Consider the following 14,732-nt stretch of genomic DNA (forward strand, 5'->3'; position numbering starts at 1 on the left):
TTTTCCAGGTCTTTCTACTTCTGACACAAATGAAAAGATTCAATGGAACAGAACTAACGCAAAACATGTGAACAATAAATGGCACAATCAGACATTAGATTCCATTATCTCCCATTTGTTACTAGATGAGAATAGGGAATTGAATATTTTTTCTGGTTTTTTTTTATCTCCATCATAGCTAGGTGTTCTGGAGATATTCTACAAGTCATATAACCTTAAATCACTAGGCTGTCTTGTTTTTACTGTAAGAATCCTTGTCATCTACGTCCTTAGCATCTGCCTTCCCACACTTTAGGGCACATCACTGGCAAAAGCATGCATGCTTATTGATGATTGCATGTTATAGATATATTAAGTTATAAAAATTACAAAGTATATTAATGACTAAAATGACATCAGTTACCCAGGAATAGGCTTTCTCTGAGAGATTCTGCTAGGAGGTTGTGGGGGCAGTGGTGGGGGGGTTGGCTTGGTTTGTGGAAGAGCTGGCTGCTGTTTTGATTGCTGGTTCAAAGCCTCTATAATGCTGGCTGTCTTTGCCACTGGAGGTGGTGGTGCTGGAGAAAGTACATCTATATAGGAAAGTTAGACAGAAACATGGAATTAAATTTCTATTTACCATTTCATTTCTTGGATTCTCATTACAGGTTCCCCTGCTGCAGGGCTTATCTAAGAAAAATGCTTTACTGGATGTAACAGAAGGAGGATCTCTTTGGAAAGTGGTTTACCTTTTGTTTCACCTAGTCGAAATTGGAGAGCTCTTAAATTTATTCAAACATTAAAGTGTAAGCAAAGAAAATTCTTACTGAAGTCAGTCATATTCTTGAAAACAGCAGATCAGAATACATTTTTTTAAAGTGCTAATATTATTTGCTCAGTCAAGGCATTCAGTCTGTGTTTTATGGAAAAGTAACCAAGTGAGTAATATCAGGCAAATTTTATTTAGACGAACATCTTTTCTTAAAATCTTGTTGTGATTCACAATTCACAGAAGACTAGGTTTAGCAATTAATTAAAATTGCTATTGAATTCTTAAAATCACCATAACAGCAGCTGGGAGTGAATTAAAACATCCTTTTGCATTCCAGTGGTCTGCAACAATCAAGCACGATGTGGAGACAACAGCCCCAGGCTTACATGTAATACTCACCTTTACAACTAGTGAGAAATGCAGCACTGAAATTATATATATATATATGTATACACACATAAAATGATGAGCCCTTTAGCTTTAGTAATAGATGGTGTTTCCTGCTGACCCTGCACTACACCATATAGTTCTCACTGGAGCATCAGAGAAGACAGTTTGTTACTGAATGGGAACGATAGGCCAAAGCTAAAGTCACCAAAAGAGGAAGTATGAGTTGTGGAAATGGAAAAATAAGCCAACTGTGAATAGATACAGTAGAAGGGAAAACAGGGGAAAGTGGAAACATACTTGTAGATGTTACACGCAATGGCGGCACAGGGGGATGAATAGCTGGTGGATCTGATGAAGACCTCTGCCTGCTTATACTTTCCACTCCTAAAGAATTTGTCTTCCACATTGCATTAGATGAAGAAATTGTCTGAATACCACTGCCAAGAACTGAAGGCTGAACTAAAAAGAGAGGAAAATACTGCATTATTATTATTGTTTGCCCTACGCACAAAGTGTTAATATTCACACCCGTGCTTTCAGAAATGGTGTGGCTAGACCACTATATTCAGCAACACTATATTCAACAGCTATAGTCACTGCATCCTGATAGACTGCCAGAGCAGAAATCAGTCTGGTGTTAAAAAATTACACAGCAAGACTTCACCCAGAAACTTCTAACACTTTACCTAAGCAAAATTTGTCTCCAGTCATTACTTTAAAATATGTCAATACTTGAAAAAGCAGATTTCTCAGTAAGAAGGCAGAAGGCAACTCTTGCTACCTTCTTTAATCCCTGACTGATAACTGTACTCAGGTACTGCAAGAAAAGGACCTCACTCTTCCACGAGCATGAGCACACATTGCTGACTCAAAGTGAAACATCAGTTTTGACTTAGAAGTAAAATAAAACTGTAAACCTGAATTTTACTCAAGCAAGAAGCTATAATAACTAGTAATGAAATAGTCATAAAATATTTCTTCAGGACCTCTTAAAAGGCTTCATTCTGAAGAGCTGCCTCCTCATTTCATAAAAACACTCTACAGGTTTTCTTGATAAAGACAGTATTTTGCACATATTATGCAATTTCTCCCTACTCAGCACATGAGTATCATATTAAGAAAAGATGAAACAAAGTAAAGTATGAACAAATATTAGGTTGCAGAGAAAAGCATAAAAGGCTTAGAAGACTTGGAAAACAGCCTAAAGCTATGAGGATAAAGGAGTAATGATACACCATAAGCATAACATTAACATCAGGAATTGACAAGAATGATACTGTTATAGCTTTTATATTATACTATTATATATATACTATTATTAGTATATATATTATTACTTTATATTATATATTATTACTATTATATATATTATATGTTATATATTATAGCTATCATATATATTATAGCTATTATATATTTTATTGCTATTAAACTACTATTTATATACTATTACTATTATAGCTTATTATTTATGTCAATGAAACTATTATAGCTTTTAACTAAGAATATAAATTAATAGGCTAATACATTGCTTGAAGAAAGAATATGAGCTAATATTCTAAGGCAGGCAGCATGTCTTCACAGCATGAGTTCTATTACAGTGATGCCAAGAAGTTTAGGGTTGGGAATGAAATTAAAATTACGCTTTTTGAAATCCGTCATTTAATCAAGGGCAAACTGTGGGTATAATTGGCCATGATTAAATTAATATCAAAGGGTAAAACAGTCTTTTTAACTATTCAATTGTATTTACTAATTCAGAGATGGAATCTAGCAGTTAAACAAACCAGGCAAGCTCCTTGTATCAATTTTCCTGTTGGTGGGGAAAACACTCCTTTCCATCAAGTAAAAAAATGTTGCCTAGATATTAAGCTTTGTGTGAAATGTTATCGTAGTCCTATCTTGGTTAAGTTTTATATGCAACTAAATTTTCCCCAGTCCCATGCTACCCTTTCCAAGTAACAAAAAACATGCTTTTGTGTTCTCGGTTTTTCTGCCCGTTTTATGCAGCCATTCTGTAAGTGACTTTTCATATTACACAGAAGATCAGTTTGCCATCTCAGGCACAATCACTGGTGTGTGGAGTCCTGCATTCTGACCTCTGCACAGTGTTCCCACAGGCAGAAGCCACCCACGTTTGCCTAGAACATTTCCTGATCATATCTTCTCTTACGGAGTCGGAAATACAGCACCATAGAAAACAAGGTCTTTAATGGCAACTTTTCTTGACTTGAATACATAAATTTAGCCTCCATGAAAGATGGTGGATTAATAAAAGTATTAAAACAATGAAACACACTAAATATGACCTGTAAAGAGTACCTATATATATTTCTTCATGTTTCTTTACTATGATGCAAAGAGATTACATAAGAAGGTAAGAATGAAGTTCACAGCACCAGCTTTAATGGTAGATTTTGCAAGCACACAACCCTCTGAATCAGGATAAGACACGAACTTTTACACCACTCTAATGGGGACAACCAGTAATTGGCAGCTGTTTTTTCAGTCAGTTATCAGGTCTCTTAAATCATCTAGTTCTCCACTTCCACTTATTCCAACCCTGAAGCACGTACTCATTAAGAGAAGAATTTACAAGGTTAAAGTCTCATGTTCTGCATACACTCTCCATTCTCTGAGGTCTTAAGTTTCACAGCACACAAATACTATTGAAATTTTATCTTTACACTGAACTCTGACAATGACATCTTCAAGAAACAGAAGTATGAAAAGACTGAATATAACAAAAAAAAAATTGATTAGCTACATTGACTACAGCCATACTGTTAATAAATGGTTTAACTCTGCTGAGGTTATCTGGGTATTGTTTTCCCAAACGCTATTGGGTACTGTCTTGTGGGTATACCAAAAATCAAACTCAGAACACATGTAGATCCACTTCAAGGATATAAAATCAACTGAGCCATCAACTGCTCAAATACTTACTTGTGGAAAATAACTGTAATAGAAAACCTAAACATTTTTTTTTTTTAAAGTTATGATCCTATTCTCCTAACATACAATGATATTTTCTAGTACCTTTGCCAATATTCCTTGGAGGTAGAGGAGGTGCACTACTTGTAACAGGTACTGCAGGCTGAATGGAAGGTGGACTGCCACTGAGTATTGCTCCATATGTTTCATTCTGTAATATACTTGGCATAAATCCTCTTTGCTTGTCCTTAGCAATGTTTGCTGCATCTCTTGCTAAGGATGCTACATTAGGCTGAAGTTGGTTTGATCCAATTTGGTAGAAGCTGACAGGCCTGTCCTCTCTCCGGTTGGGACTGGGTTGCTTTAAAACAATAAAAACAAGTATTAATTGATACCACATTAGTTGCACTCATTTTATTTAGTAGTTGATAGGAAGTTATTGATTAGTAAAAAGAAAAAAATAGCTTCTAAAATGCATTTTTATTGCTTTTAATATGTAACCTAAAACCCACATTCTGCCCTCTTCAAGACAAAGTAACTATGCACCCTAACAACAACAAAAGATGAAAGGTGAATTGCACTTCCAAACTATTAATATATTCTCATTTCTTCTGTAGTACACTGCTACAGGATAATACTGTGTCCCTATATTCACAAAACTATACTTATATAGACAACCAATATAGATTTTCAGACTGGATCAAGTAAAGTTTCCCTGCATTAAAATACCCAGCAGTATTTTCAGAACTAAATTAACTACTGAAGGTCCTAAGCCTCATCTGAAGAACTAAATCCCAAATGGAAGATCATGACCTCAAAACCCAGACAAGATTTCATCTAAGTATTCTACCTGTAGGTCAGCCTACAAGAAATGAGTAGTCAAAACTTCTCATTAACTCTTTTTAGCTCACTGGTATCGCTGGATAAGTTAGGGAGATTACTTCAACTGGCAGCTGGGATGGAACATTGCTCATCCCACACACATTATCAAATTGTATCTGATTAGCTGTTTTTGAGATTCATAGTAATCATCTGCACTTAGCATTATTCTTCCTGTTTCAACAGCAAGCATAGTCATTATTGTTATTAAATGATAATTAAAATAGCTGGAGTTACAAGTTCATGTGGCTAGTACAGCAATGGGCTTTAGCAATCCACAGTCCAGAGAGCATAAATATACCTTCAGAAACAGTGCTAGATAAACATGCCATACTGACATACTGTCTGCATGAAATTAAAATAACCATTTATAGTAATAGCATTTAGGCAGAATAAAGATTTATATCAATAGTATCACTACCAAACAATTGATTTTCCTCTGAATACATTCAATGCCTACTTCTGGATTGGTCATGTAGGACCTTTAGATATGTTAGAACACAGCATTATAGCTCCAAGACTTATCAGAATGATGTACATGATAGTCCCTACCCTTGCTTTGGCTTTGCAGCCTCACTCCTCACTGGCTGACACTGTCCATTCCCTGACCTCTCCACTGTCCTAGTTCTGGGACTTGTTTCAGCCCACACCTTCTTCTGGTTTCTAAACCAGCAGAAAATTCTTTTTCATCTTTATGATTCAGCTTTTCACTCGCTCACCAAACTGAAGCAGTTCAATACAGGAACAAAATGTGTGCCAGTGGAGGCAGAAGATAAGGCAGGACCAGGCAGCCATGATGTACAACAACAGCAGAAACAAGTTGAATTATCTTAACCTTCTTTTAGGTTAGGCTCTCTTTCATATGAAATAGTCTAGCTAAAGAACTTAAATTTCAGACATGACCTGTTCTGACACAGATTACAAAACTGATTCCATGGTCTTGCCAGCAAGATTCACCCAGTATCTTGATGTTTAAAAACAAAACTCTGATGTGATCCTAAACAACAGCAGTATTCACCCGTGCAAACAGTGTAGTCGCAGACACTGGGACTCTGATTAATAGTCTTTAATATCCTTCCAAAAGTCCCTGCAGTATAAACCTATTAATAGTGGGCAGTGAAGTACGAGCTTCATTATTTTAGCCATACTGCTGAGTAGCAGACACTTTCCTATATGCGATGGAGCTCAGGGACTAGACAAAAAACCCCACTCAACTGCAGAAGGCAACAGGCAACCATAAAAAAAGTGAAGGACAAGAACAGATCAAAAAGCAAATTTAGATCATGCTAGAAAGGGATTTGTATTTCTAAATTACCAAAAACTTTTACAGCTGGAAAAAATTAGACCTCTAAAGGTTTAAATCTGTTTTATCAAAACGATCACCATTACTATTGTTATTATCTGGAGGGTGATAAAATATATAGGAATACATAAATATGGGGATATAGAATGCTCATGCAGAAGAACTGGATTTAACAGCTCAAGGATTCCAGATTCTTCCACAGACACCAAAATTTTGAAGAAAAAATCTTAAGAAGAGTCTCACAAGGTAGAAATTGTGCTTTGAAAAGAATGGTCTGTGACACCTTCTATTGCTAATTAGCTCAAGTCAAGCACCAGAAGTAACAGCTGTCTTGGACTAAGAGATACGACATGTGGAAAAGACAGCATGCACTCACAGTATTGTAAAAATGGTATTTTGCAACAGAGGAATTATTGATGTCAAAATTGGTCTCCAAAACATTTAAGCCAATTTAATGGTCTGATGAACTAAAAATTTTAAAGATATTCTATGAAGGTAATGGAAATGAACCTGTGTCAGGTTTTAATATTTCTGAAAACAAAGAAAAACCCAACACATGAAACTTGGTTTTATTTTATTAATTTAGTGTTAGCAATTTATGCCCTAGTTGAGATGAAGGATTTTGCAAGAGATGTATTAAAATTCTCAAGTTTGTAGAAAGTAAAAGTAGTATTTCATTAGCCAGAGGGGAAAGGGGTTTTTGTTAGCTACTTTCAAATAATGTTGTGCTAACATCTGAAGACTAATATAAAGCCTATTATGTATTCCTTATATTTCATAAAGAAAGCAGAAAAGGCTATAAGCAATTATAACACCACAAACACAAAGAACAAAAACCTGTTTAATACTTACATGGAACACTTCAAATTATGAAAGTTTCAGGATGTCATTAGTATTTTGGAGCCTATACATAATTTCAAATTACTTGTCCCCTAGAAAGCCATACCATTTTTAGTAGTCAAAACATGGTAGTTTTTTACATGTTTGTGTGTTTCGGTGCTTAAAGAATTTTTCAAGTTGGGCCCTGAACTGGGAAATTAAATTCTGAAAATGCAATGAAGTTTCTGTGCTATTGGAATGTTTTGCAATATGACTGTTGTTCAAGCCATTTGGACATGGTCCCAGGCAACTGGCTCCAGGTGACCCTGCTGTAGCAAGGAGGTTTGACTTCCAATCCCAACCATGCTGTGATTCTGAACTTAAAAGTACCACAACTCCACTAGACATTTCAGGTATGAAAAGCATGAAAATGAAAAATTACTTTATACGTGAAGATTTGGCACTAAGACCCTATCCTGCTGTTAATGGATGTAGCTTATTTAATGCACAGGTTCAGTTGAAGACAAAACATAAACTTTTACAACTCTAAAATTAGAGCCATTGACTGGAGATGTTTCACAAACATGAGGAGATAGTCTTAAGTGCCTGCCTTTGTAAAGGCAATTTTCCCAGTTCATGTTAGACTTGCTTCACAATCAGCAGATCTAAATATTCCCGATGTATGGAAACCAACTATCGACTTGATTGAAAAGAAGATATAACACATGGCTAATTATAATTTGGAACCACATGGTCATGTTTTAAGAGGAAAAAGAAGACCAACTATAATTCCAGAACAAAAATTTAAGCTACTGCATTTTACTACAGAAATTTATTTCACAGTGTCTTCATACCTATAGTAAAAAGCAAAGTTATTGAGATAATTATGAACATCACACTTACACATACATGTGCACAGAAAAATAATGCTGATACAAACCTGCAGCTTTTCATCCACATCATCATCACTTTCATCCAAATCTTCATGAAGTAATCGCCATTCATATTCTACATGAACATGAGAATTAAATCTTCCCGATAGTGCTTGAGTAAGCTACAGAAAAAAAATAGATGACTGTTGACACTTATGTTATAGGCAGTACTCATTTTAAAACAATATGTTTAAAAGCAAACAAAGTCCACATACAGGAAGAATCTTGATTTCAGCAATCTGGAAAATTACTGCACTGAAGTAAATTTAAATTAAGATGTGTTACCAAATACAACACAAATAAATCAGAAGTAACTAGACATTTCATTAACCATTGTAGATCCATTCTCCATTTACTGAGAAGAAGCACCACATTGTATTTGCTTTGATTTAGAAATTGCAATTCAAAGAAATTAACTGCGATGACAGTTTCCTTGTCACTTATTAATAAGCCTTGACCCCCCCCTAATATGACGTGGCATTCACAACTTCTCTGGGCAACAAGATAACGGCCTTCATCCATGGCTTTCACATGTAAGAAGTACTTTAGCAATTAGATTTCAAGGAGATGTCAGACATTTAGCTTCACAGAACCATTTAGGTTGGAAAAGACCTTTAAGTCCAACCATGAACCCAGAAGTGCTACACCCCCCACTAAACCATAACCCTAAGTGCCACATCTACATCATTTCTAAATACCTCCAGGAAAGGTGACTCAACCACTCCCTTGCATCTGAAGAAAAATACTGTTTTCTTAAGAGCACGTAACTTTACGTAAGCATATGAGTATTTCTGAGGATATAACTATTTCTAGTACACCACTATTGCATCTGGAATATATTCACTGAATATTCAGCTGTAAACTGTTAAATGATGAGACATGAAATGCACAGACAATACTCACCAACTCTTCACAGTGAGTATGTTTTAAACGTTTAGCTATATCAAGTGGCGTCTCTCCTGCTTCATTTGCTATATTACAGTGAAAAAAGAAATGTATGATGAGAGGTGTCACTATTAACAAGTCCATTACTAAAGACAAACCTGCATAGTGAAGTACTAGACCAACACACACAAAAACTCATCTCTTTTTTCATAGGTAGGTCCAACTCACATCAACCTTCTGAACACGACAAGCAGTAGCAATTCAATATGCCATACACATGTGAATGATAGCCATGAAATGGCAGTGTATAACTTGAAAACAAAAGAGCAGTTAAAAATCTAAACCTATTTAAAAACTAAGTGTAATACATAAGTCAATTTTAAACTTGAAATAAACAGTAAATGCTGATTCTAACAATGAAGATTATATTTGCAGAATTATGATAAACAATAGAGAAGAAAGTGCACTTATTCCAACTTCACTGTTTCTTATCTGAAGCAGTGACAAATAGGAAACTGAAGTACACATTACCCTTTTACCTATTTCAATAGAAGCCTTCCCTCTCAGCAGCAGTTTGAGGCACTCAACGTTGTCTGTTAGACAGCAGTAATGCAGGGCTGTGCTACCTTTACAGGTCTGCTTATCTAGATTGCCACTTTTGGAGTACAAGAAAGAAGAAAGATAATTAAACTTAAGTTTCCCACCCTATTTTATTAAGCCACTGTCATTAGATTTTCAAAGAATAAAATTACATTTGCAAATACAGCTTTATTGTATTTACTTAGTATTTCTACTACTCTAACATAAAAACAATGTCAATATTTAGCTTTCCATACTTACCTGTTCTGCACTAAAAAGTCAACTATATGAAGGGATGTTCTATCAACTGATCTAACAGCAAGGTGCAGCGCTGTTTCATCTTGCTCCTAAGAATAAAATGAAAAAGAAGAAGAAATTTTAGTAACACATTAATTGAATCAAATAAAACACATAATTTCAAAATATTCAAGCATGCTACCATTATAATATCTATGAAGATTTACTGTGTCCCTTTTGTTCCTTTAAAGTAAATAAATAAATGGGTTGAAAATGAACAGATTACTGAATGATTTAATGTTTTAATAAATTTAAAATAAGATAGAACTTGGAAACAATTTTAGATAGAAGTATTTAGTATCCTCTTTTATATTGCAAAATTACATAATTAATAGGACATACATTCAGGACAGATATTATTTCAGATACTATTCCAAATAATTTTTAATTAATGAATGCATATTGCAGTTACAATTTGCCTTATAAAATTTACAACACTTACATGGCCATTGGCCAGTGGAATTTTTTCTGTGAGATCCACGCCGTCAGCATACACTTGAACTAATCCAAGAATGTCTCTTGATTTCACTGCTTCACAAAGAGCGTGCAATTTAGCTGCATTGTCTGCATGCTTCTTCCTTGCATACTTTCTCTCAATATACTTGGCAGTAATGTAATCTTTTCTTGCATTCCTGAAATTGAATATGATTTATTTCTATAACTTTCAGCTGAGAATACATATTAGCATTTCCATAAATACATGCAAGTCACTTGAAATCATTCATTATGATAATTTTTCTTTTTAAATATGCATGTAGCCATGCAGTTTCATATTTCAAGTATGAAATGTAGCTACAGAAAATGAATCAAATATCCAATACGAAGACAGACCACGAATTTCTTCCTCCAAATTCTATGATGATGTTGCAATCAAGACTATCCAGCTCTATATGTACAGAAGATACAGCAAAGCTTCATAATGTTGGTTTATGTTGCCTTGCAGGTTTGTGTTTACCTGACTTGGTATTCCTACACATGCTGGAAAGGGATGGAAGGCATGGGATAAAAAAAATAAAAATATCTAACTTATACCTCTGCACAGACTATCCAGGCCTTGAATTTGAATTCACAGCAGTGAGTTTTGTTCTTTAAACTCTCCACCAGAACTGTAACAGGGAGGATGTGACGGGGCTTTTAGTGACATTTCTAAACTGAGATGAAAACTTAGTGCACCTGACTCAGCACGAGTTATCGTTTCTGCTGTTGATGCCCAGTAACACACCCACCCCTCCTCCCAGCACTCCAAGTCAGGAGTTTGCTTGCCTCCCAAAGGCATAACTCCTTACCAGCTCCTGGGATGTACACAGCATTGCACAGAAGACATTTTAAAAAGTCATACCACATCATCTAGATACTATATAATGGGCAAAAAATAAAAAACCCCAATAAATAATAATAAATTGGATCAATGGATAACCCTTGTTCATAAAGCATTTGACAGTATTCAGGTTCTCATTTCAATAAAACACCCCCAAATTTGATAAGCAGAGGTATCAAACGAAATTATCTTTTTAAATACAAATTTTGATAAGTGTTCTCATTATATCAATTCAGCATATGGTAAAAGTATTAGTAATTTAAATTATTAGTACTATTACTCTGCATTATTTTTGATAGCAGTAGTCAAAAATTATCTAAACTGCCCTGTTTAACACTGGTTTTGTCAGAATGCTAAAAATCCACCTAAAGTAAAATCAGCTTCAGCCAGAGCCAATTCTTCTGGGTTTGTTTCTACATTGTTTACTAGCCCTTTTATGATGAGTAGTACCCAGCCAAGTAGGCAGCTGTCCTTGCTGTATCTCTGCCATCACTGTTCAGCGCTCTTGAAGAATTCAGTTAAATGCTCTGTCTTCATTCCACACGGACTTCGGTCCTAGGTGTAGTTTCTAAAGGCTGTTCTGTATCTTTCAAGTAAATGTGCACTTCATTACAATTTTGATTTTGTTTTCAAATAGCACAGAATAATTTGCTTTGGTTTTAATCCCTAGCCTTGTATGTCTTTAAGGTTCCCAACAAGTCACAGTTAATTACCATGACTCAAAGAGTTAGTAAGACGTTCCTTACTATTGGGGAAGGTACAGTCAGCTAAAGCTCAGTAAGAGAGACATGCAAAGCATCAAACAAAAGGTTTACTCCTCAGCTATAAGACTATACATAAGATATTACACATCTTCCATGGCCTGCCAGTGAAAACCATAATGGCACAGCCCCTCAGCAATAAATTAAATGCCTGCCTTTCTCAGAAGTAGTGGCTCTTTACTTACATGTCGCTGCTTGGATTAGGCTTGACCATCTCATCAACTGGAAGACAGAATTCCATAATCTCATTAAATCCAGCATTCCCAATATTCTTTGCAAGCTGTTAAAAAACAAAATCCCACAGCTCAATTAATAAACATGTTCAGTTATTAGCCATACACATAACAAGGGGAGAACAAGAGAAAATGAGAGTTAGGACCTCTTATTTCTCATTCCTTGGTCTGCTGCTATATCAGCAATAACAAATAGATTAGGGACATTTTTTGGATGTGAATTTTCAACTGGGATTTACCACATGAACAAGTAACTGCAGAATAAACCATCCAGACACCAGTTCATACAGTAAATGCAAATACTATGTGCTGGCTAAGAACACACATACAAACTAATGGAGCAGCTGGTAAGTGGTAACTTTTTTGTGTAGCAAAGCTAAAAGTAATTTTTTCCTTTGGGGATTAAAGTTGTCTTCTAAAATAACGCTAAATAATTAATGGATTAAGTATTTGCAAAGTCCTCCAGTTTTCAATCTGAGGCATTTATACGTCAAACAGCTGCGTTCTTTTGAAAAGCAACTCAGGATAAAAATATTTGAAAACACAAAAAATATGAAGCCTCTACTAATTTGAGTTCTAAGATAAAAAAAATTTTACAGTAGGACACTATGTTACAAGAAATTCCAATAAACTTCAAAAATTAGGCTGTCTTAAACTGTGTTTTTCCAGAGACAACTTCAGGATGGGAACACCTTGCTAAAGTGACAGAAATTACACTTGTGTTATAAGTATTTTACAGTACTATTTTTGAGTTAATAAAAGCAATTTGATTACCAAAAGTTCAGATGTTCCCAGCACATCTAATGTAAGTGATTGCATTCTGGAATAGTGAACACCAAGTTCTCTATGGATTCCTGAGCATTCAATGCAAGTTAAAATTCCCAAATTTGTTGAAAGCCAGGTAGGATCTGAAATTGAAGACATCCACAGAATTAAAATTTATTCAGGCAATTATTTCATCTAGAAAACTTAGAATACAAAAATGAAATTCTGTAAATTAAGATTCTTTTACATTATCACATATATATATATATGTTTTTAATTTGTGTCTTTACATTTATTCTACCTGGAAAAAAACACCTTTTTATCTTTTTCAATGCTGAAAGAAGTAAGAGTAGAATTTTGATTACATTTTTGTAAAAGATACTGCTATCCAAGGGAGCCCCTTAACCACTCCAGTTTGTCATTCCTCAAACAACTTTCTGGAGCTGCATTTTCCCACCACCAGTATAATGGCATCACACTCCCAACTGGAAATACAGGTGCAGTTTAAACTGAAATAACACTTAAAGAGTTCAGCTTCTTTTGTACTTCAAATATAGACTTTAGACTAAGTGAAGCAGAAGTGATTCAAAAGTGCACACAAAGCACACACTACAAGAGTCTCACTCAACTACTTCAAAGATACTAAGGCTCATCCCTCTCCTTTCATAGCCCTCGACTGTCTTTTCCCTGGTAACTTTCATTTACTACATCATTCCCTCATCTTCCAGTCAAATAATTAATGTCTGAAGATTTAGACAGCTTAGCAACTATTTTTTTTTTGATAAAGGTTTGTTAGTTGCTATTTATACTCTTTTTTTTTTTTTTAAGGCAGCAGGCTTGATTCTTCCCATAGTCTTATACAATAGTTATTGGTGGAAGTAACTATCTATTTGGAAAGTGCTTACAACATCAGAGCTGATGCTTGCAGTTACAGTTTTACATCAAAAAACCTGCAGTGCCACTGCAACATAAAAGAACACAGGAAACAGCAGGATTTTAAAAATAATTTGAAGAGGGTTAAAGTAGAAATTAATTGATCAACAAAACCAACACTGCAAACCGTAAGTCAGCAGAAGCATTCTTCTCAAAATGTATACAGCCTTAGATATATTCCTTGTCTCACTTTTCCATCAAACATGATTAAAAAAAAAAAGAAAAAGAAAAAAGGTGTATTAAGAAAATGCTTCAACTAACTTATGGCTGCTCAGTTTTTTCCTAAATCTTACATTATTAACCCATGTTTTATATAAGTTCATTTGATTTATATAAGCAAAAGCTACAATTAGCAAAATACATGGGAGAAAAATAAACTTCTTAGTAACTTTTCTCCCCTCTGATAAGAAGCATAGAGCAAATCAATCTTACTAAAGTAGTTCCATTAAACTGTTAACATATTCTACTATGTGCACAATTTTTGTGAAATAATGAGTAAAAGAGAAAGCATAAAACATTAGCTTAAATATCCGCATGAGAAAACGAATTTTTACCAATTAGAAATATGCTTAATTGAGTCACCTTGTGCTCCACAGTCACAACAAACATCATTTCCAGTCATCCTCTGGACTTCAGATATAATTTCTTTTGTCAATTCCTGGACAATATTATTTTCTCCTGTGTTATCATCTCCTTTGAATGCATTATTTAAAGCTTCCTCTTTGCTGTTTTGCAGCACAGATGTCCATCTAAAATAGTAGTAATATTTTGCTATTAAGTGTTATGGCACTTCTGGAGTTCAAAGTAAGTCTCAGTAGATCGCCAATGTCAAAAAATAAAATTAGCAAAGTAACTCACATTTGACATTCCTGTTCATCCTCTGCTTGAAAGTGGTATGTTCTGTCGTCTGCACAATAAATAATTCACATACTGATTAAAAAAATTATTGAACA

General features: G+C 34.8%; 1 protein-coding gene across 1 annotated transcript in view; it reads right to left on the reverse strand.

Annotated features, from left to right (window-relative positions):
* ASAP2 (ArfGAP with SH3 domain, ankyrin repeat and PH domain 2) overlaps nucleotides 1–14,732 on the reverse strand; it is an 88,714-nt gene that overhangs the window by 8,329 nt on the left and 65,653 nt on the right. Inside the window, exons 14-25 of the mRNA XM_062488501.1 lie at nucleotides 14,638–14,686; nucleotides 14,362–14,528; nucleotides 12,856–12,989; nucleotides 12,034–12,128; nucleotides 10,212–10,401; nucleotides 9,734–9,819; nucleotides 9,433–9,548; nucleotides 8,912–8,979; nucleotides 8,017–8,130; nucleotides 4,181–4,436; nucleotides 1,439–1,588; nucleotides 404–572 (exon numbers count right to left, since the gene is read on the reverse strand). Of these exons, the coding sequence (XP_062344485.1) occupies nucleotides 404–572; nucleotides 1,439–1,588; nucleotides 4,181–4,436; nucleotides 8,017–8,130; nucleotides 8,912–8,979; nucleotides 9,433–9,548; nucleotides 9,734–9,819; nucleotides 10,212–10,401; nucleotides 12,034–12,128; nucleotides 12,856–12,989; nucleotides 14,362–14,528; nucleotides 14,638–14,686 (1,594 nt within the window). The remainder of the gene's footprint in view (nucleotides 1–403; nucleotides 573–1,438; nucleotides 1,589–4,180; nucleotides 4,437–8,016; nucleotides 8,131–8,911; nucleotides 8,980–9,432; nucleotides 9,549–9,733; nucleotides 9,820–10,211; nucleotides 10,402–12,033; nucleotides 12,129–12,855; nucleotides 12,990–14,361; nucleotides 14,529–14,637; nucleotides 14,687–14,732) is intronic.

The sequence above is a fragment of the Cinclus cinclus genome, chromosome 3 (assembly GCF_963662255.1).
Source record: "Cinclus cinclus chromosome 3, bCinCin1.1, whole genome shotgun sequence".
Taxonomy (NCBI): Eukaryota; Metazoa; Chordata; class Aves; order Passeriformes; family Cinclidae; genus Cinclus; species Cinclus cinclus.